The sequence below is a fragment of the Grammomys surdaster genome, unplaced genomic scaffold (assembly GCF_004785775.1).
Source record: "Grammomys surdaster isolate TR1022 unplaced genomic scaffold, NIH_TR_1.0 213, whole genome shotgun sequence".
NCBI classification, from domain to species: Eukaryota; Metazoa; Chordata; class Mammalia; order Rodentia; family Muridae; genus Grammomys; species Grammomys surdaster.
In genome coordinates, this window is record NW_021604658.1 from 10,337,435 (window position 1) to 10,359,029 (window position 21,595).

General features: G+C 44.2%; 1 protein-coding gene across 2 annotated transcripts in view; it reads right to left on the reverse strand.

Moving 5' to 3' along the window:
* Positions 1-4,429, reverse strand: part of LOC114625072 (nucleoside diphosphate kinase A) — a 9,986-nt gene extending 5,557 nt beyond the window's left edge. Inside the window, exons 1-2 of one of the 2 annotated variants that reach the window (XM_028772267.1) lie at positions 4,314-4,429; positions 1,814-1,943 (exon numbers count right to left, since the gene is read on the reverse strand). In XM_028772267.1, the coding sequence (XP_028628100.1) occupies positions 1,814-1,939 (126 nt within the window). In that variant the 5' untranslated portion in view covers positions 1,940-1,943; positions 4,314-4,429. Of the gene's footprint in view, positions 1-1,813; positions 1,944-4,263 lie in introns of both variants that reach the window. The other variant, XM_028772266.1, reaches the window with a different exon arrangement.
* Positions 4,430-21,595: the final 17,166 nt, after the last annotated feature.

Sequence of the window (21,595 nt, forward strand, 5' to 3'; positions counted from 1 at the left end):
AAAAAAAAAAAAAAAAAAAAAAAAAAGAGAGAGAGAAATATTCTTACGGGCCAGAGACTCAAGTTACAATGGCGGCCATTTCACTGTGTTACCAGACGCATTATCTGACTTCCTTAAGCCTTGGTCTCCTGCTAACTACTGTGAGGACAGGAATAAGTACCTCTCGGAGCTGTCATGAGAGATCAGAAGAAAGCATGTATTTACCATAGACTACTGTGCTTGATAAATGACTGGATCACTGCATTGCCCCTCCAGGACCTAACTTACCATGCAAGCCCACCTCTGGCTCTCATTATCCCACCATGGTCTTTCTCCCTTAGCACTGACAATAGTCTACTCCCTATAGTAAAGAATCATGTAATAAAACTGGCGGCTGGAGAGATGGCTCGGGGGCTGCTCTTGCTGAGGTCCTAAGTTTGGTTCTCAGCACCCATATCAGGTGTCTCACAACTTAACTCCAGTTCCTGGGGTTCTGGCACCATTTTCTGATCACATGCACCTATACATACATGGTGCACATTACAACAGATAGGCGCACATACATACACATTAATAAAATTTTTAAAGTTGTTTTAAATTTTATGTACAAGTGTTCTGCTGCATGTATACCTGCAAGCCAGAAGAGGGCATCAGATCTCTTTATAGATGGTCATAAACCTATAAAACTATAAACTATATGGGTGCTGAAAATTGAACTCAGGACCTCTGGAAGAGCACCCAATACGCCTAACTGCTAAGCCATCTCTGCATATGTGTGTGTGTGTGTGTGTGTGTGTGTGTGTGTATGTGTGTGTGTGTGTGTGTGTATATATATTTTTTTAATTTTTTTTTAAAAAAACACTGCATCTGGACATGGTGGTATGCCCTTTAATCCTGACTCTCTGAAGCCAGAGGCAGAGGCAGCACTCTGAGTTTGTGGCCAGTCTGGTCTACAGAACATGGTCCAAGCTAGCCAGGGCTATACATAAAAATAACAGGAAAAATGATAATACTACTACTAATAATAATAACAACAAGAATAACAACTCAATATTACAAATCAAATTTAAGATGTACAAGGAACCAAAATTGTATTACTTTAATGGGAAAGAAATATTGTTCCCCTAAGACATTTGCGTTGAGAATTAGAATTCATACTTCGGAGATTTGTCTGAAGAAGGGTTCTTGATCAATCAATCTTTGGTATCTACTGGAATACTGTTATCTGAGTGGATGGCACGCACATCATCACAGCACTTAGGATGACTAAGAAGGATCCTAAGAATGCCAGATCAGTTGCGCCAAATATATATGTATCAATCCCATAGGTGTGCTAGACTTATTTCTCGTCTCTGTTCTGTCAGAAGCATCCACAAGCAAAACTGCAGATTTCCCCCCCAAAGCCCATTGTGCCATGCCTGACTCACGTTAGGCTCTATCAGATAGTAATTAGTAAAGCAAAGACTTTCTTCCCGACAACCTACTTCGAGGGTGAAGTGTAGGAGTTAGAAGGATGATCCCTAAGATTACCTGCTTAGGAGGCTAAAGACCAAGAGCTCTAAAACACCCAGAGCTAAGTCAGAAATTACAGCTCTGCAGTAATATGAAGGACTTCATGCTGTTATGGGGAAAGAGAGACTATTTTTGAAAGCTCTAAATGACCTGGTTTGTTCCAAGATTCAGCCAGCAATGCTTAGTCACTGAGAGGTTTTCAGGCTCCCAGACACCCTACCATGGAGATGTCTAGACAGGAGACAAGACAGACACAGAAGTTACTCTGCAGTGTTCCACTATGCCCCGAAGATTTAAAACAGGAAGAGCAAGGTCCACTCACCTGCAGAAATTTCAAACCAACAAGGTGAAATCCCTTCTGTTCAAATCGCTTGATGATCTCTCCCACAAGCCCCCGCTGGACCCCATCAGGCTTGATGGCAATGAAGGTATGCTCAGTGTTGGCCATGGTCCTGGGGACAGGCAAGCAGGGAAATGAAACAGGACTGAAAAGACTCTCATCATGATCCTTTTCAAGCGGATTACTCCCATAAAACTGCTATTATGGCTACCCTAAGTCTCTCTTGTAAAATCCCAGTCCCTGCCCACTTCACTCCCCAATGAATTAATATCCTAGAGTGGGGAAGCGCTCAAAACCAGGAACTGTAATGTCTACTCCATTTGATTTAGTAACCTCTATTGAGCTTCTATTGTGATGGAACTAAGGAGGGAGATGTCAAACTAAGACCTACACACACCAAAAAGACAGCACTTTGTTTTAGCAATACAAATTAGGAGAAGCTGCACTGGTGTGGTTTTCCTAAAGAAAGTTACATCTGGAACAAGACAATCTGACCTACAACATTAAAGCCACCAAGAGTTTTAGAAAATATATCACGATAACCATCTTTGGCTTTTTACTTAGAATGAGATCTCCCAGCCCTGGGCAAGTTGGGTGTAATGAGAAAAACCAAGCCTGAGGATACATGGATAATTCCACCCCTAGGAAGGCCAAGGCGAAGGGGGAAAAAAGAAAATCCAGGCCAGCTTGGGCAATGTAAGACCCTGCCTCAAAAAAAAAAAAAAAAAAAACCATAATGACTAATGTTCTACCATAGATTGGGGGAGGGACTCAGAAGACCCGAGGCCTTATCCCTGCCTTGGGAGCTATTAGCAATTAATGATTGGGGGTTTGGGGTGTGGTTATTTTCCTCAGTGGTGTAGCCATGGGTAAACTGTCCATGCCACAGCAAATAAATTCTCTATCCGTCAAGCAAGCAACTCCAATTAAACTCAGAGAAACACACACACACAGAAAAAATATAAGACATGAAAGGAGGAAACTTGTTGGAAGGAATTCAGGCAAGATGAGAGACTGTAATGGGGGAGGGGGTGAAATGGCTAAATATATCATATACATGTAGAAAACTGTCAGAGAATAAGAAGATAAAAATCTGAAAGTCCATTATGTAAGAATAGCAATTAACATCTATTAAACTATCTATCATGGGAAAAGGGCAATGAGTATTGTGACTAACCAGTGAACTGTGGATTATGAGAGAGCCACAGCACAATACCTAACATGGGACATCATTCAGGAAGGAAGACATCTGGAAAGCATCCATTTCAGAATGTTCCATTTCCAGGGAACGCTGTCTCACAAGATGAAAGGAGATCCCACCTTGAAAGACAATACCTAAGAGGATAGCAACACCAGGTCCTGGCTCTGTCTTTCTAAACTTAGGTTTTTAACCTCTAATTTTATACCTTAAGACTGAGGCCTGAGCTGGGCAGTGGTGGCGCACACCTTTAATCCCTGCACTTGGGAGGCAGAGGCAGGCGGATTTCTGAGTTCAAAGCCAGTCTGGTCTACAGAGTGACTTCCAAGACAGCCAGGGCTACACAGAGAAGCCCTGTCTCAAAAAACCTATAAAAAAAAAAAAAAAAAAAAAACGAGGCCTGAGCCAGCTAGATGGCTGAGTGGACCGTGAGTTGTACCACAAGCATGAGTTTGAACCCATGAATCCTCTCCACAAACTTATCTTCTGGTGTTCACATGTGAACTAAAACATGCATGAACAAGAGCACACAGATAATAATAAATAACCTTTTAATGATCATTTTTGTTGGTGTCATCCTCCCCCTCCCACCTCCCTGATCTGTAACCTGTAACCTGCATAGTGGATCTAAGCCAGTACACCTAGCTTTGATACCAAGCCACAGGGCCTCGCAGTCAATAGGAGAAAAGAGCCTTAAACGGCAATCGCGCCTTCGAAAAAGAGAAAGAACCCACAGACTAGCTAGAGAATATCTGAAGGAACGTAGAGCAAGCAGTGATTATTCAGAAATGGCCTACCATGCCAGAAACAGCCTCTATAAAACCCTCTGCATACCGATCTCCCTCTCTTCACACACACATACACTTTCTTCCTTTCTCTTTCTTTCTTTCTTTCTTTCTTTCTTTCTTTCTTTCTTTCTTTCTTTCTTTCTTCCTTCCTTCCTTCCTTCCTTCCTTCCTTCCTTCCTTTCTTTCTTTCTTTCCTTCTCTCATTCACTCATTCATTCATTCAGCAAGCACCGCTGGAATACCAGCTCTGTACCCAACACCAGACTGGAAAGAGAATAAGGCACAGCCCTGCCGCGCAGCCTGACAGGAACTGCAGCCACGGACAAAGGCGAGCCCACGTGGTGTGTCAAGATGACAGGTCAGTACCTGTCCACAGCCTGCCATCTCCCTCCACACCTTTCGGAGAGTCCATCATTTATTTAACGCCTACCTCCCTCTCCACTCACCTAGACCCTCAACCTGTCTCCTTTCCCCTCAGCACCGGAACGCCTCTCACCCCTTCAGACGCCAGATCTTTAACTCCAGCTGTGACTGCCCGCACCGGAAACGCGCCCCGATCTCACGTGGTTCCCCGCAGCTGCTCGCACGGAACCTTTTCTTACAGTTCTGATTCAGGGGAGCCCTTTTAGCGTTACACCTCCGGTCCCCGCTTCCTCTGGGGAGTAGGATGTCATTCTAGGGAGCACTCTCCCAGGGTTTAACTTCCGACACTGGGTGTGGTGTTTTGGATTTTTTTTTTCCCCGTCTGGCGGCCATCTTTTGTTTCTCCCCTGCCGCCGTGTGACTCACTTCCTCTGTTCCCGAGAAAATTTGGTTTCCCGAGAGGTGGCGCTCACACTGCATGAAGTCACAACTAGAGCTTCAGTAGCCGCGTCATTCCACCTTCCCGTCGTCCTGTCAAGCAACGAATGTACCGAATACTGTGTGCCTGGCAGGCACTAGGGTTGAAGCAGTAAGCTTACTTGGTGCTTACTGGTAGGATTGAGAATTGCGGCAATAAAAAGAAAATTGATAGTGAATACACGGTGCAAGTGCTGTGAAGAAAGAACAGAGCAGGGAAAAAATAAGGCTGGGAAATCTCTGCAGAAGTGATAATCAAATAGACCTACATGAAGGGAGGAAGCCTATTATTACCTGAGAGCCAAGAATTATAGTGAATACCTGATGGTAGGAAACGCAGGAGGGGGGTTATTATTGTTGTTATTATTGTATGCAGGGTCTCATTATGTAACTCTGACTTGCCTGGAACTCACGATGTAGACCAGGCTGGCTGTGACCTCGCAAAGATTCCCTCTGGGTCTGCCTCCCGAGTGCTGGGATTAAAAGCGTGAGCAACCACATCCAGCATTATTTATTTGTTTATGAGTTTATTTGTTTATTTTTTGTTTATGTGTTATGTATGAGTGCTTTATCTGCATGCACACCTGCAGGCCAGAAGAAGGCGTCAGATCCCATTACAGATGGTTGTGAGCCACCATGTGGTTGCTGGGGATTGAACTCAGGACCTCTGGAAGAGCAGACAGTGCTCTTAATCTCTGACCCATCTCTCCAGCCTCTTATTATTTAGGTGTACACGTGTATGGCTATGTATGAAGTGGTCAGTTCCCCTGGAGCTGAAGTTACAAACAGTTTCAAGCAGTCTGATGTGAGTGCTAGGAACGGAACCCTCTGCAAGAACAGTTATGTGCTCTATAGCCACTGGACCAGCTCTCCAGCCCAGATGATTTTTTTGTTTTCCTTTTGTTTTTTGGGGTTTTTTGTTTGTTTGTTTGTTTTTGTCTTGTGTTTTTAAAGAAAGGAGGGACTGGGGTGTTGGTCACTGAGAAGGCCTCTGCCTTGATGGATTCACAGAGCTGGGAAGCTGGGAAGGCTGAAGCAGGAGCATCAAGACTTACAGGCCACCTGGATGACATAGAATATGTCTCTCAAAAAACAAACCCTTGGGAGCACAAGGCAGGCAGAACAGCTCTGTGATTTCAAGGCAAACCTGATCTACATAGTGAATTCCAGGCTAGCCAGCCAACACAACATAGTAAAAGCTTATCTCAAAAAACAAACAAACAAACAATGAGTCAAACGAACAGTCTAATTAAAAAATGGACAAATAGACATTTCACAGGCAGAATATACAGATGATGGGAAAAGGAGGACAGAAAGGCTATTGTCCTAGCTCAGTGGGTAGAATGTTTGCTTAGCATGCACAGAGCCTTGAGTTCAATCCCCAACATTACCTAGATTGGGTATAGTTTCACTATATTGATACAGGCCTGTAATCTCAGCACATCCAAGGTAGGTCAGAAAAATCAAAAATTCAAGGTCAACCTAAGTTACCCAGTGAGTTTGAAGTCACCCAAACTATATAAGACTGATTAAGAAGAAAAAAAGGAAAAACAAAAACAAATAAACATGGTAGCTCATACCTGCAATCCCAGAACCTTCAGGAGTAAAAAAAGGATCACCTTGAATTCAAGGCCAGTTTTGCTTATGTATGGATTTCCAGACTATGCATGCACGTGCACACAGACACACACACACACACACACACACACACTTTTAACTTCATTAGCCATTAGAGAAGTATGAATTAAATCCATGATGAAATATCAGTACACTTATAAAAACAGCAAAGTAAAATACAGCAAATGCGTTCAGCTTTTGGGATGCTAAGTGGAAGGGGCTAAAAATGTAAGGCTAGCCTGAAGTACAGCAAGCAAGAACTTGCCTTAAAGCTGGGTATGATAGGGGCAGGAAAATCAAGAGCTCAAGGTCATCCTAGGCACTTAACACATTTGAAATCAGCTTGGATTGCATAGCACCCTATCTTTAAAAATCAATTTAAAAAAAAAAGGAGAGGCCAGTAATGATAACACTAAATATTATTGATGAGGTGAAAGAGGGTCTAGATTCTTAATTGGAATTTAAATTATTCTGACTGAAAAAAATTCACTTGATGGTTGAGGATACAGAACATTAGTAGAGCATATACAGAACCCTGGGCTCAATCTTAAACTGAAAAAAAAAAATAATCTGTAGATGGGACAAGATGGGCATGTCCGTAATCCCAGGTACTCTGGATGCTGAAGCAAAAGAATCACTTTAGCTCAGGAATGCAGGGCCGGCCTAGGAAATGCAGTGAGACCCTCATCTCTGAAAGAAAAAAAAAAGAAAGAAAGAAAGACCTAGATTGTAGCAGAAGTGAAATACTGTATATTATTTCATTCATGTAACACTCTTTCAGTGTGGTGGATCGGACCTAGAGTCTCACAAATATTAAGTATAGATGCTACCACTAAGCTACATATATCTCTAGCCTGTATAAAACATAGTTAAATAACAAGAAATGGGGAATGAACTAGTGGTTACCAGGAGTTAGGGATAGATACAGGGTAGAAATACGTCTCCATAAAGAGGTACTATAAGGAAATCCTGGAGTAACTGATTCTGTTCTGGGAGACTGAGACTATGGGGTCCAGGCTCACTCAATCTCTTGGGTGCTAGAGCTACTGGTGTGAACCACCATACCTAGCTTATTTCGGAAAACGTTAGTTGTTGCTTTTGTTTGGTTGGTGAGTTAGCTAGTTAATTGTTGGTTTTGTTTATTTGTGGTTTGCTTGAAAACGGCCTCATGTAGACCAGGCTGGCTCAAATGTATTATGTTGCAGGCCTAGTTCTGTATCTTGCATGTGATGGCAATTGCTCAAATGTACACATATGACAAAGCTCTGAGAAATCATAAACATGTGACTTAAATGAGCACGGGGAAACCTGACAAGAGCAGGATCCGTGTGGGTAACAAGGACGACGATTTTCTGATTTGTTTTTGTTTTACTTAGCTTGGGGTTTTTGTTTTCCTTGTTATATGGAAGTAGTCGTTCTATGTAGTATTTCATTCACGATGTAGCCCAGGCTGGCCTCCAATTTACAGCATTTCTTCCTTATCCCTAGCTAGCCTGAAACTCATCATGTACACAAGGCTGGTCTTGAACTCAGAGATCTACCTGCTTCTGCCTCTTGAGTGTTGGGATTAAAAGCGTACGCCACTGCTGCCTGCCTTTAAATTGCCTCTTTAAGGTTATTTGGTCACAGTAACAGTAACTAAAATTAATATACATGGTCTTTCTTAGTTGCTCATAAAAGAAGATATTTAATTTGGGGCTCGTGCAGAAGGTTAGGGTGGGAGCATGGCAGCAGGCAGGCAGATGTGAAGCTGGAGCAGCCCCTGAGAGCTCACATCCTGATCTGAGAGTGGAAGGAAGAGAGAGACAGCTAACTGGGAATGGCATGTGCTTGTGAAACCTCAAAGCCCAATGACACACCTCCTCCAAGGCCACGCCTCCTAACCCTTCCCAAGTAGTTCCAAGTGTAAATTGAGCATTCAAATATATGAGCCCGTGAAGGGCTGTTCTCAACTCAAACCACCACTTTGTCTCAAAAACAACAACCACAAAACAGCAGCAATAAAACAAAAAAAGGTAGATCTGATGGTGCAGCCTTTCCAACCCAGGAACTTGGCAGGCTGAGACAAAAGGATCACAAGTTCAAGGCACACCAGTGCTACAAAGTGACTTTAAGCCAGCCCAAGCAATTGTGTGAGATGCTGTTTCAAAATTTAAAGCACATAGACAACTCAGGATATAAGTAAGCTTTGTGGTAGAATACTCTGGCATATGCAAGCCTCTGGGTTCAATCACCAGGACAACAAACTGCTCTAACTTTTCTCCACAGTGTTTCACCCTGAAAACCTTTCCTATAAGCAATATCCTGCTGAATCTGTGCAGAGGTCCCTGAAGAGAGCACCTCAGACTGCTGCCAAGCACACAGTGAGTCCCATCACCCTCTGCCAGTGGCAGAAAAAGATTAGTTGTGACTCAAACAGTAGTCCAAGTGACAAACAAAGATGGTTTGCGAACAGTGCTGACTGAAGAGTAAGATCTACTTAGTTTCAGAATATACACTGAACACCCACGCTCCGGTGTCACCCCCTTCCCCATGTCCTGCCTTTTTGTGTTTATAACCCCTGTGTGAATAAGTAAAAATTACGAATTGAAAAAAAAATTATATATAAAAAAAAACCAGAATATACATTGACACTGATTGAGCTCAGGTCTGGGTGATCGTTAAGATGTAGAACCTGAGAGAAAGAAGGAATCAATGTGGCCTTCCTGGGTTTTTAATTCATTTTTGGAAAGGGTCTGTGCCAGATGCTTCACCTGTTTAACCCTGGTCCCGGAAGTAGGAGGGTGGAGCTCAAGGTCATCTTTCGATAGTAGTGAGTTCAAAGCCAATCTAGGATCCATAAGAACCTGTCTCAAAAAAGAACAGCAAACTAAAATCACCTTCTTAGTGGTTGGGGTGTACTTCCCTTGTGCTTTTACAAGATCTGCATACAAAAAGGCCACCTGGGCATTCACTAAAACTCAGGGTTGCATTCAGAAGGTCTGGCATGAAGCCTGAGAGTTTGAGGTTTCCAGACCTGTTGGTTGGTAGACTCTTAAAGGCCCTTTCAGAGCTAGGGGTTTGTTTTGTTTACCTTTGTGTGTGCTATTATTTTATATTTGCTTTTGTTTTTAATTATTTTTACAAAATTTAATACATTTGGGGTGGAGGGACATACACCTTGGTACGTAGAGACCAGAGGACAATTTGAAGGAACCTGTGTGGTCCCTCCATGTGTGCATTCTGGGTCAAACTGAGGTCAGAAGGCTTGGTGAAAAGAGCCTTTACCTGCTAAACTGGCTCACTGGCTTGTTTTGTTTTTCAGTCAGGTTCTTTTGAAGTATTTAAGCTTTTAGGAGTTGGGAGGCTCACTGGGCAGACACTAAGGAAAGAGGATAGGAACCGGAAGGCCTCACCACAGCTTCCTGGAAGCATGCTGATTATATGACTCTCCCTCACCTTCCTTCCCGGCCCTGCACAACCCACCCACGCTTCCTCTGGTAAATGTTCCACAGCTCAACTAAGAACGCTCTAAGACTTAAAAGTTAAAAGAAAGGTTTATAGCTATGGTATTAGTCAGGGTTTTCTAAAGGAACAGAACTGATAGAATGAATATATATAGAATGTATACATATGATTTATTACAGTGGCTACAGGCTCTGGCCCACCTACTGCAACTACCACTGTCTCCTGACACAAGGGCCAGGAATCTGGTAGTTGTTCAGTCCAGGAGACTGGATACCTCAGCTGATCTTCCGTCTATGTTGGAATCTGAAGAAGTAGGTTCTCATACCAGCAAAGGAATGCCTCTGCAGCAGGATAAATGAACTGGCCAGTGAGAGAAGAAGCTGGCAGCCAAAAAGCTAAAAAGTTCTTTCTCCCATGTCTTTGTATGTGGGGAGCTGGCATCATAAATAATCAAAGTATAGCATGCCAGGTTTAGGGTGGATCTTCTCACCTCAAGCAACCCACTAGCTAAACATGTTGTTTGAATATATTAAAATATAATAAAAATAATAAAGGAGGCAATATTTAGTGAACTTCACCAATGATATCAACTATTATCAAAGGGAGAAGAATGGGCCAGTGAGTAGAGTGCTTGCCACCAAGGCTGATGGCCTGAGTTTGATCCCTAGAATTAACATATTGGAAAGAGAGAGCCAACTCCACAGAGTGATCTTTTGACCTTCACGTGGGTGCCACCTCCCTCCAATAAAGAACCACAAAAAAACAAAAATAGCAAAAAAGAACGAGTAGGCAAGTATAGAAGCTTATGCCTGTGATCCCAATAGCTTGGGAGACTAAGGTACGGTATCAAGAGGTTTTTTTTTTTTCCACTCATTAACAGATAAAACGATCAACAGGCATGGCCCTGTTTGTTCATGGTTACACTGGTATCAGAGAGCTGTAGGTAGAGCTTCACCAGCTCAGCTAACATCTGGAGGGTAGATTAGACATGGGGCTGGAAGAAAAGAGGTCTAATAGGCAGCAATGGGCACCATCAATAATCAGAGTGTGACATGTCATAACTTCTGCATTAATACAGTCGAGGAACATGTTTTTGAAGGATTCCTAGGATACACTGACCAGATTTGCACCTGATTAGAATAGCACCAGTCTTAGATGTGCACTTAAGTTAATGACAGTGCGTAAGGGCATGGGTGTGTTTTCAAAACATATAGGTGTGGCTTATGGCTCTGTAGCCACTTTAAAAATGTGGTCTTGGACAAGTTACTCAACATTTCTAAGGATCAATTTCTAGAGTTGCTAAATGAGGATAATAGCTCCTACGTCATAAGGTTGTTGTATGAACTATATAAAGTAATCTGATGAAGAGTTAACAGACTGATACACTGTAGCAAATGTCAGCCTTGGAAACTGACAATACAATAGTAATGAGAATAGGAGGCACAGAGGAGCTGGGTAGAGGACCAGGGTCTAGAGGAACGACTCCCTCCAGCGGAGGACTGAGGTAGAAAGACTCCAGCGGAGGACTGAGGTAGAAAGTGTTCAGCCATAGGGCTGGACAGATGGCTCACATGTCTGTAACACTAAAGCTGTGGAGAGCAGAGGCAGGAGAATCTCTAAGGCTTTTTGGCCACCTGTCTAACTCCAGGTTCAGTGAGAAACCAATGTTTTGCTCTGCCATCTACAAGTGTAGACACACACACACACACACACACACAGATCGAGAGCAAGATATTGAGATTTTAGAAATTAAAGGGAGTTTAGAAAAGATGCTGGGCCCGAGGACAGACATTTTGGAATTATCTACCTAAGGTGATCATAGGACACAAAGTATTCTTTTTTTTTTTTTTTTGGTTTTTCGAGACAGGGTTTCTCTGTATAGCCCGGGCTGTCCTGGAACTCACTCTGTAGACCAGGCTGGCCTCGAACTCAGAAATCCGCCTGCCTGTGCCTCCCGAGTGCTGGGATTAAAGGCGTGCGCCACCACCGCCCGGCGACACAAAGTATTCTAAAAGGGATGATAACCAGGTATCTCACTACTCAAGAAGCAGCAGGACTGCCATGAGGTCAAGGTTGTCTCTTCCTAAAGACAACAAGGCTCACTCAATGCCCGTGGCTCCTCCCAGCACTTCCTACCGTAACCCTGCCCCGGGCCCCTCCAACGTGGGTGGGGGGTGGGGAAGTGGGCTTCCCCTCCCCCAGCTTCTGAATATCCAATTCCCATACAAACCAGCTACTTCGGCCATGTGCGCTCTCGGCCCTTAACTCCACCCTTGGTTCTCTTGACTTCTTGGTCCAAGGCTCCTCAGTCTGCTTGCCTTCTCTTCTCTTCCTCTTTTGCTTTCCGCGCTCCCCCATGACCCAGTCTATTCTGCTAATCATGTTCAGTCTGGACCCTTCCAGATGCCTCTGGCTGAACTCTCTCTCATATCGACAATAAAACTCTTCACCATGCTAGGAAACATCATGTAATCAACATTACTCCTAGGTCAGGCTGGGTAATGAATCAAGATTAGTAGTAGGACCTTATCTCAAAAAAAGGATATGTCCTGGGGAGCCTCCACCCTCTCAGAGAAGGGGAGAGGGAATAGGAGGAGTGACTGTGTGAGGGGAGACCAGAAGTGGGGCGGCAATCCGGATGTAAAGTCAATAAATAAATTAATTTAAAAATAAAGTAGATATTTTTAATATTAAAAAAAAGTAGAGGGGATATGTATACAAATTACCATTCATTTGATGTGGGTTTTGTCATGAGGGAAGTGGTGTTTTTGTGTTTTGAGGCGGGATCTTGCTTTGTAGTCCAAGCTAACCTCAACCTCAAGTTGATCTTCCTGCTTCAGCCTTTGTAGTGTTAGAATAACTAGCTTGTGCTACCACATCTGGCTTAGCCTGTATTTATCAAAGTTGTATCATGCCAAACACAAATTTTTTTTAAGTTTGTTTTGTGGTTTTTTTTTGTTTGTTTGGTTGTTTTTTTTGTTTTGTTTTGTTTTTTGTTTTTTTGAGACAGGGTTTCTCTATGTAGTTCTGGCTGTCCTGGAACTCACTCTGTAGACCAGGCTGGCCTCGAACTCAGAAATCCGCCTGCCTCTGCCTCCCAAGTGCTGGGATTAAAGGCGTGCGCCACCACCATGTGTGTTTGGTTTTGAGACAAGGTCCCAAGCTTACTTTGAGCTGAGACTGGTCTCACATCCCTGTTCTTCACCCACCTCCTAGGTGCTGGGGTTACCTGTATACACCATGAAGCCTGTCTATCTACTCCATTTGTATTAGCTAATTTAATCACACAGCTGCTTGACCCACTTATTACTGAGCTCATTACCAGGCTCAGTAGGAGCACATTGCCCGAGCGAGCGCGTGTAGGATGCCTTGAGCTCCATCACCAGTACTGCAAAAACAGGAACAATAACAACAGGAAACTGATGGCCTTGCTTTTCAGATGAAGAAGCCTAAAACCTCGTGTGGCTCAGGAGGGAAGAATTACTGGGTCACATTAGATACCTGGAAGAGGAAGGACCAGTGTCGAGCCTGTCCCTGCACTGCGGGATCCTGGGCCCTTAACCTCGTGTGTGTTGCTTCATAGTTACACAAGGCTTCATTCCTGGGACTTACTTCTGGAGAAGGTCACTGTGGTGTGCAAATAGATCATAACAGGACAATGAGAAGGTGACATGATTGTTCTTAAATGCAATTTGAGGCAAACAATTCAGCTAGCTGTAACACTGTGCTGAGAATGGAATTGATCCAGGCCACGGAGCTCTGGTTATTAATGATTTAGAGAATCAGAGGAACTAATATATTATAGCCATGCACGAGAAAAGTACTCTGGGAGGCAGGGCAAAGACAGGACATTTATAATACTAATTGAGAATGAGCCCCTGGGGAACTTTCACTGCCAGTAATCAAGAATAAAGTATGAACCTGCCTACCTTTGACTCCAGGGGCAAACTACAAATCAAACAGCAAGATCGTCCAGTGAAGGGAATTGCCTGAGCTTCGTAAGAGCCACGTAGTTCATCTGCCTTTGCTTTGCTTCCTCAGCACACATGTCCCGCCCCATCTCTCCTGAAAGAGGGAGGCAGATAGCTTTGGGGGAGATTCTGCAATATTTGCTGATTGGAGGAAGAGGTGAGAGACTGGAATTGTTTATCATACAGTCTACTGCAACAACCATAGGAATTAATGACTTCTTTCTTCCCTCCCTCTCTTCTTCCTTCCTTCCTTCCTTCCTTCCTTCCTTCCTTCCTTCCTTCCTTCCTCCCCTCTTCTCCCTTCCTCCCTTCCTCCCTTCCTTCTTTTCTTTCTTAACCCTAGATGACTTGGCACTCAGTTTATAGCCCAGGCTGAACTTGAACTCACAACAATCCTCCTGTCTTAGCCTCTAGAGTACTGAGATCCTCGTATGAGTCCCTCTTTGGCCTGTTTGGGATATTTGAGATAGTCTTGCTAAGAAACGCTTGCTAGCCTAGAACTCACAGTAATCCTCCTACTTTAACCTCCGGAGTACTGGTATTACATACAGGTACCACCATGCCTGGCTTGTGAACACTACTCTTAATCCTGTTTTTACAGAGAGAAAAAGTAAGATGTATGAAGGTTAAACAATTTTCCCAGATCTCAAGTGTCTGATTGTGTGCATGTGTGTGGTGCATGAATGAGAGACAGACAGAGAGAGAAGAGAGAGAGAGAGAGAGAGAGAGAGAGAGAGAGAGAGAGATATTTGAGGTAGGTAATTGAAGTAGACTCTCTCAGGTATTAGAGTTCATTATATAGCTTAGACTGACCTTGAACTCTGACCCCCTGCCTCAGTTTCCCCAGTGCTGGGATTACAGGTATATATCAACACACAAACTTATTTCAACTTTCTAAGCATAGATTCAAAAAGCGTTTAGCAAAACTATGAGCTTTTGGCATGTTAACCAGTCTCTATGCTTGCCCTGGCCTTGGTACTGGCTTTCAGGTTAAGACTTTCTGGGGAAAAAGATTACACAACTGAAGAGGTTCAACATTCGTGTCAGTGACTTGGTATTCATTTCCTTCCTGCTTTCATGTGGTTAAATTCTCCAGGATGCTCACTGGAGACTCTGTACATTTTTGTCTTCCCCAAGGGCAATTCTAGAGTGGTTTAACTCTTCTTCCTCTTAGCCTATCTAGTGTGGGGCTCAATGGCATGTGATCTAGTATTTCTGGAAACCCTTATCTCTGTAGTACCTCTTGTATTTGTCCTGTTAGGTGAGGTTATGTAGCAACAACAGAAAAGAAATCCCAGTGTCTGTGACTAAATAAAAACAAACTCTTTCAATCGTCTTGAGCCAGCTTTAGGGTCAGCACCTTCCTCCCTACAGTGACCCTGGGAGCCCGGCTAGTCCAGTATGTGGCTTCACTATATCAGTACAGGACATAGTGCGCTATAGCAGGGTAGAAAATAAGTCACACGGTAGTTCTGATTGCTTTGGCCTGGAGGTGACACCAATTCTTTCCAGCCCATCAACCAAAGCAAGTCCAGTGCTCCTGTTAAAGTGAGGGAAGTAAGAAATATTGCAACCCATGGCCTTCTGGGAGCTGGACATTCTCATAATACATCACACAGTCTCTCCCAGGCTAGTTGCAAACTATCCACTTCTACACATTAAACTTTAACCTTCTACCTCTAAAGCCACTAGTCAGTGCTTTGTCCCCTTTCTTTGTCCCCTATGCTTTGCCTCCTGTCAAATGACCAGTGCTGTTTGCTGTGCATGTGCCACACCTACAGTATTTTCTCACTCTTTCTCCCCAAGCTTCCTTCACATCCAGTTTTCCAGGAGCTACTCAGCCGAGAGTGGTCTGGGAAGCGCCTCCTGACTTCCTGTGATTGGAGGAGTTGGTAAGAGCAAAACCACTCTTTCTTGAGAAGGGGGTGAGGAAAGGGAGACATGGGAAACACTGAAGGCATGAAAACAGATTGCAGTACTCCTCTGGGATCTGGGCCTTCTCACACTCCTGGACATAGGTATAGAAACAGTGGATATGCCGGGCAGTGGTGGTGCTCGCCTTTAATCCCAGCACTTGGGAGGCAGAGGTAGGTGCATTTCTGAGTTCGAGGCCAGCCTGGTCTGAGAGTGAGAGTGAGTTCCAGGACAGCCAGGGCTACACAGAGAAACCCTGTCTCAAAAAACTAAAAAAGAAAGAAAGAAAGAGAGAAAGAAAAAGAAAGAAAGAAAGAAAGAAAGAAAGAAAGAAAGAAAGAAAGAGAAAGAGAAAGGAAGGAAGGAAGGAAGGAAGGAAGGAAGGAAGGAAGGAAGGAAGGAAGGAAGGAAGAGTGAATACAAAGACCTCTCTGGGACACTGCCCAAAAGGCCTGAGTGGGCCTGAGCTGGCTAATTCAGCTGCCATCCTGGGCCAGATCCAGCACTTTGAGTCAGTCCACGGCAACATCTACTCTATCTACAAGCTGCAGGAGCACGTGGAGGAGCCGGTCCTGCAGAACAAGATGTCATTACTGAGTAGGACCAGTCCTAGGCCCACCAGCCAGCCCCCAGCACGGAGCTCCCGCAACTGTAGCCTGAGATGCTTGCTCTGCTAAAAGATGGAGAGCAAGGGGTAGCGGTGCTGCCTGCAGGCTACAAGCATAATAGTCGAACCTGGCAAGCCTCAGCGTGACAGACATCGAGGGTGGGGAGGTGTGCAGCAACCTGGAGCTGGCACAGAACCTGCCTCCAGTTCACAGGGGCACTCTGACTCTGGCTAGGATATCCAAAACAAGTCTCGATGATGGTCCAGTATTTATGGTGTGTCAGAAATCAGAAACCTTGAACCAGACTAACAACTTGTTGCAATGAATATTTGCATGTAAAGCTGTTTGGGCAAAAATATATACTGTGTCACACACTCAGTTTTTAATGCAATGGAGAGATGGGGAAGATGGAGGAGTGGAACTGTGCATGCGCAGTGGAGAGTGGGCGAACTAAAGACTCAACGGCAGTGACAGGCATGAGAGAATGCTGCAGTGGACAGAGGAACGTGTCGGCAGGGGGTGTGCAGCAGCTTGAAACTTGAGAAGACCCATTATCCTTCCATTTCCTCCACCTCTCCAGTGCGCTGCCTAGCTGCATGAGTGCCCAGACTCTGAGCAATGACAGGATGTCCAAGATGAAGAACACTTCATTTTCTGGACTGGAACTCTTTGTAAAACCTCCATGATCCATGCTGCCCCTCGAAGCCATGTTGGTATTCATGGTCTATGTTGTTGCCCTACGCCATGTTGAAGCCCAAGGTTTTTGTGGATGTCCGTGGTTGGGGCTGCTGCCAGAGGTCAATGTTCGAGGCCTGTGATACTGCTGAAGGTCAAGTGGACGTTTGTTGTCTGTGCTACAGCCAGAGGCCATGTTATCATCTGTGGTTCAGCAGAGGCCAGGAAGGCTATGTACATGGACCTGCGGCCATGTTGGAGTCTGCGGTCCCGCTGCAGCTGGGGTCCGTGTTGCTGTCCATGGCCTGTGTTACCACCGAAGGCCATTTGGAGGTTTATGATCTGTGCGGCCACCTGAAACCATGTCGATGCTTGTGGCCTGTGCTGCCACTGAGGACTATGTGGATGTCTGTAGTCTGTGCTGCAGCTAAAGGAGCCTAATTGATGTTCATGGTCTGACCTGTAGTCTGAGACCATGTTGAGGTCTAAGCTACAGATGGAGGTCTCGTCTGTGGTCTGTGATTCCATAGAAGGCTATGTTAAAGTGTGTTGTCTATGTTACCACCAAGGCCATCATGGATGTCTGTGGTCTGTGCAGCTACCTGAAACCTTGTTGATATCCATGGCCTGGCCAGATTGCTGCCAGGGACCATGTTGGTGTCAGTGACCCATGCTACAGCAGAGGGCCATGCTGATGTTTGTGGTCCATGCTGTTTCGAGAAACCACATGGAAGTCCATAATCTGTGCTCCCGTTGACAGTAAAGGGAAAGGAAGCTACTTTTGCAGTGATATCGATGACTGCAGACTCAAAGTTGAAAAAGAGAGTCCTAGAAAGCTTCTGTGACAACCCCCTACCCACACCCAAAAAGAGCAACAGCCTAGACACAAAGCCATTAAAGAGAAATCTTAAAGGTTTCAGTAAGGGACTCTAAAGTTTAGCTCTCTACGACTGATGGCTTCTGGTGGGTGTGTCGGTAGAAAAGGATTCAGTTTTCTTTAAGGGCTAGCCACTGGGATTTTAACCATGCTCTACTCAGTAAATGGGCAACACAAATCGGACTTGTTTGTGGGGCAGGGGGAGCTTTTTGTTTTATTTCTCCTTCTTCTCCTCCTCCTCCTCCTCCTCCTCCTCCTCCTCCTCCTCCTCCTCCTTCTTCTTCCTCTTCTTCTTGGTGGGGGAGGATGTCATGAGGGTGGGGGATGGGCCTAGGAGGACTGGGAAGTAAATGTGATCAGGGTACAATATGTGAAATTACAATATAATCAATGGAAATAGTATGTTGGGTAAAAAACAGAAAAACACCCAAAGACCTCTGGGGAACCAACCTCATGATCGCTGGTAGGAATGGGGATGGTTTGTCCATAGTACATACACATTCTGATCTGACAAACAGTAATATGCTTTTTATTATTTTGCATTACTGGGGAAACCTAAGGCTGCTGGATGCTAGGTGAGCACTCCACCACTAAGTACATCCTTAGCTCCCAGCATTTTGTTTTGTTTTTATTTATGTTTTGCTTTGTTGGTATCATGTCTATGTAGCCCAGGCTGTCCTCAAATTCAACGTGTATCTGAGTCTGGTCTCCTGATCCTCCTGCTTCCATTTTCTAACTAGTAGGATTATAGACATGGTACCAGAGCTGGCCTTTATGATTTTTGTTTGTTTGCTTTTGGGTTTATTTGTTTGTTTGTGGTTTGGGTTATTAGATAGGACCTCTTTATACAGTCTTGGATGGGTGACCCAGGTGGGTCATAAACAAGTAGCACAATTATAAACAAGTAGCACAATTGCTTTGTGTATGTGACACATACTTACACACATACTGACACACTCAATTCTAGCCCAGGCTAGTCCAGAACTTACTATGTAGATGAGGTTAGCCTTAAACTTATGTCAATCCTCTTGGCTCCACCTCCAAAGTGCTGAGATTATAAGCATGTATAACCACAGCCAGTATCAAATGCATTATTGTAACCATTCATACAATTAGCAAATCAAGAAGTTCCTTCTGAGTATGTATGTGCCTGAGAACACATAAAAGGTAATAACAAGAACCAACTTGTTTCAATTTATTTTTTTCTTTAGTAATTACTTGAAGTCAGTACAATGAATGTTTGGTATACAAAGAGAAGAGGTTGGGGGAAGAGAAGGTCGGGGGAGCCATAGGTCATTCAGCCTTATGAGAATCCCGGAAGAGATTTGTAGTCTCTTATGGCAGGAAACAGTCACTTAGTCTTTGTGAATAAGGACCCATGGGAATAAAATGTTAACAGGAAAAGTAGGCTAAGTGACGGCGGCACATGCCTTTGAGCCTAGCACTTGGGAGGCAGAGGCAGGCAGAGGCAGGCAGGTCTCTAAGTTCCAGACCAGCCTGGTCTACAGAGTGAATTCCAGGATAACCAGAGCTATGCAGAAAAAAACCCTGTCTTACCTTCCCCCAAATAATAAAATAAAAATATAAATAAGTAATAATAGAGAAAGGAGCAGAAAAGGGAAGTGATTAGCTTGAAGAACAAATTTTGCCATCCTTAGAATTCCAAGATAACAGATTTATGAAATGAGACTTTTGTTTTTCAAGATTTTAGTATAGTCAAGTGAGGGAGTCCATTGCGTTTCAGCTTCTTCACAGCCAATGGAGGGGGAAGGGTCTGCTTTAGTGTCTCTGTTACTCACTCTGTAGACCAGGCTATCCTTGAATTCACAGAGATCTGCCTGCTTCTGCCTCCTGAGTGCTGGGGTCAAAGGCAGGTGCCACTAGGTCTGGAACACAGGACTTTTCTTTTTTAAAGATAGGATCTTATTATGATCCTCCTGCTTCAGTCGCCTACATGATTAAATTTACAACCCCGTGTCCCCAGGGTGAACATGTTCTTTCCTTACATATAAAATTCTTGTTGCATTAGAAGGGATGTCTGCAGGGATAAATACTCCTTGTTCAGACCAGTGGTCTCATGCTCAGTGAGATAGTGTTTGTGACTTAGGAACATCAAAGTAGTGCTCACTTCAGCAGCACATATATTAAAACAGGAACGGGAAAGCTTAGTGTGGGTGTGTAGGTGTACGTGCACACACGTGTGCTCATACATGCACTCGTGAGAGAGAGACTATTAAACTCAGGTCATCAAGCTTGCCTGATAAGCACTTTTTTGTAAGTGTGTCAGAGTTTCTCTCTCTATATAGCCCTGCTGGTTTAGAACTTGGTATGTAGACCAGGCTGGCCTCAAACTCACAGAGATCCACCTGTCTCTACCTCCTGAGTGCTGGAATCAAATGCATCTGCCAAAATGCCTGCCACTGTGTCCAGTGTGTCAAGCACTTTTACCTGCTGAGCTGGGCCTTTGACTTGGGAACTTGAAGCAATAGAAGTGTCGTAATGGGGCTCTGAGCTGACAGTCACTAGTTTAGGACACTGGTTCCAACATGACCATAAACTTTGAATGGTCCCTCCATTGTAAAATAATGGGCTTGGGTGCCACTCAGTGCTGACTAACAAACGTCAGAAAGCTGAAATCTCTCACAGAGCAAGAAGTAACTGTCCTGCAGAGAATGTCTGGCCCTCTGGGGAAACGCAAAAGCAAAGGTAGATGGTGGGGGCTGCAGACTCTCTGCTGCCCCTTGTTAAACTGAACTGGATAAATGAGTATTTCTTCCCTGCTTCTGATGTGTGAGGCTGTTGGCTGGCAAATGGAGAGTCTGCTTAGGTTCTCAGCTGGCTCTGTTGTCCCTGCTAAAAATAAGCCACTGGTGTCAGACAAGCTGAGTCATTTTCATACATGGCTGCGTGGAGGAAAAGTGACAAAGGTCACTAAAGCTCTGTTGGACTATTTCCTTTCTGACCAGACACCACCCTTGTTCCAATCAGCCCCTCTTTTTTCTGTTTTCTTTTTCTTCCAGATAAGCCGTATATCTTAAATAGAAAATGTTTTCGACAGCAAGGTACTGTGATTCAGTTTGCTCACATCCTGTTTCTGCTCACGGACTGACCTCGTCTTAGATTTCGTTTCTTCATTTATTTAGTTTTACTTTCTTGAGGAATAGAAGTTGATTCTCACTTCTGTCACTGCACTTTATGGTTTGTGGACTGATTCATATATAGTCATCCCCCTGATGATGTGGCAACACGAGGACAGGTTCTAGCTAGTTTACTAGTGTTGTCTTTCGTCTCCCCTCCCCCAAATAGGATCTTACTCTACAGCTCTGAGCCCAGGCTGTACTGAAACTCACTGTGTAGCCTAGGCTGGCTTCTCACTTATGCTAACCTTCCATCACAGCCCCTGGAGTCCTAGGATTACAGGGGTGAGCAACTATGCCTGGCAGAAGTTAACTCTTAACAAGAATGGATCTGCAAGGTCATTCCCATGAAATCTGATTAAAAAATTAAAGAATTAAATCTGATGGTTTTTCTTTTTTGGGGGGGGGCACAGGTGCAGCTCAGTGGCACTTACCTAGCATGTCCATGGCACTGCCAACAACAGCAACAAGGCTTTCAAAAGAAAAAGCCATGGGGTACTCTGAAAAGTACTCTGACACTTTCCAAGAGCCCAACATTCCATAAGCAACTGCCTCTCCAAACATGTTGCTGTTCGAATGGAATGATGAGTCACTGGGTTTGCTCACAGCCAGAAGGCCTGAGACCTGAGAGCTCTCTATTCTCTCAGTGACTTTCTCTCTTTTCCTAGGTGGGAAAACACATGTGTGAAGCA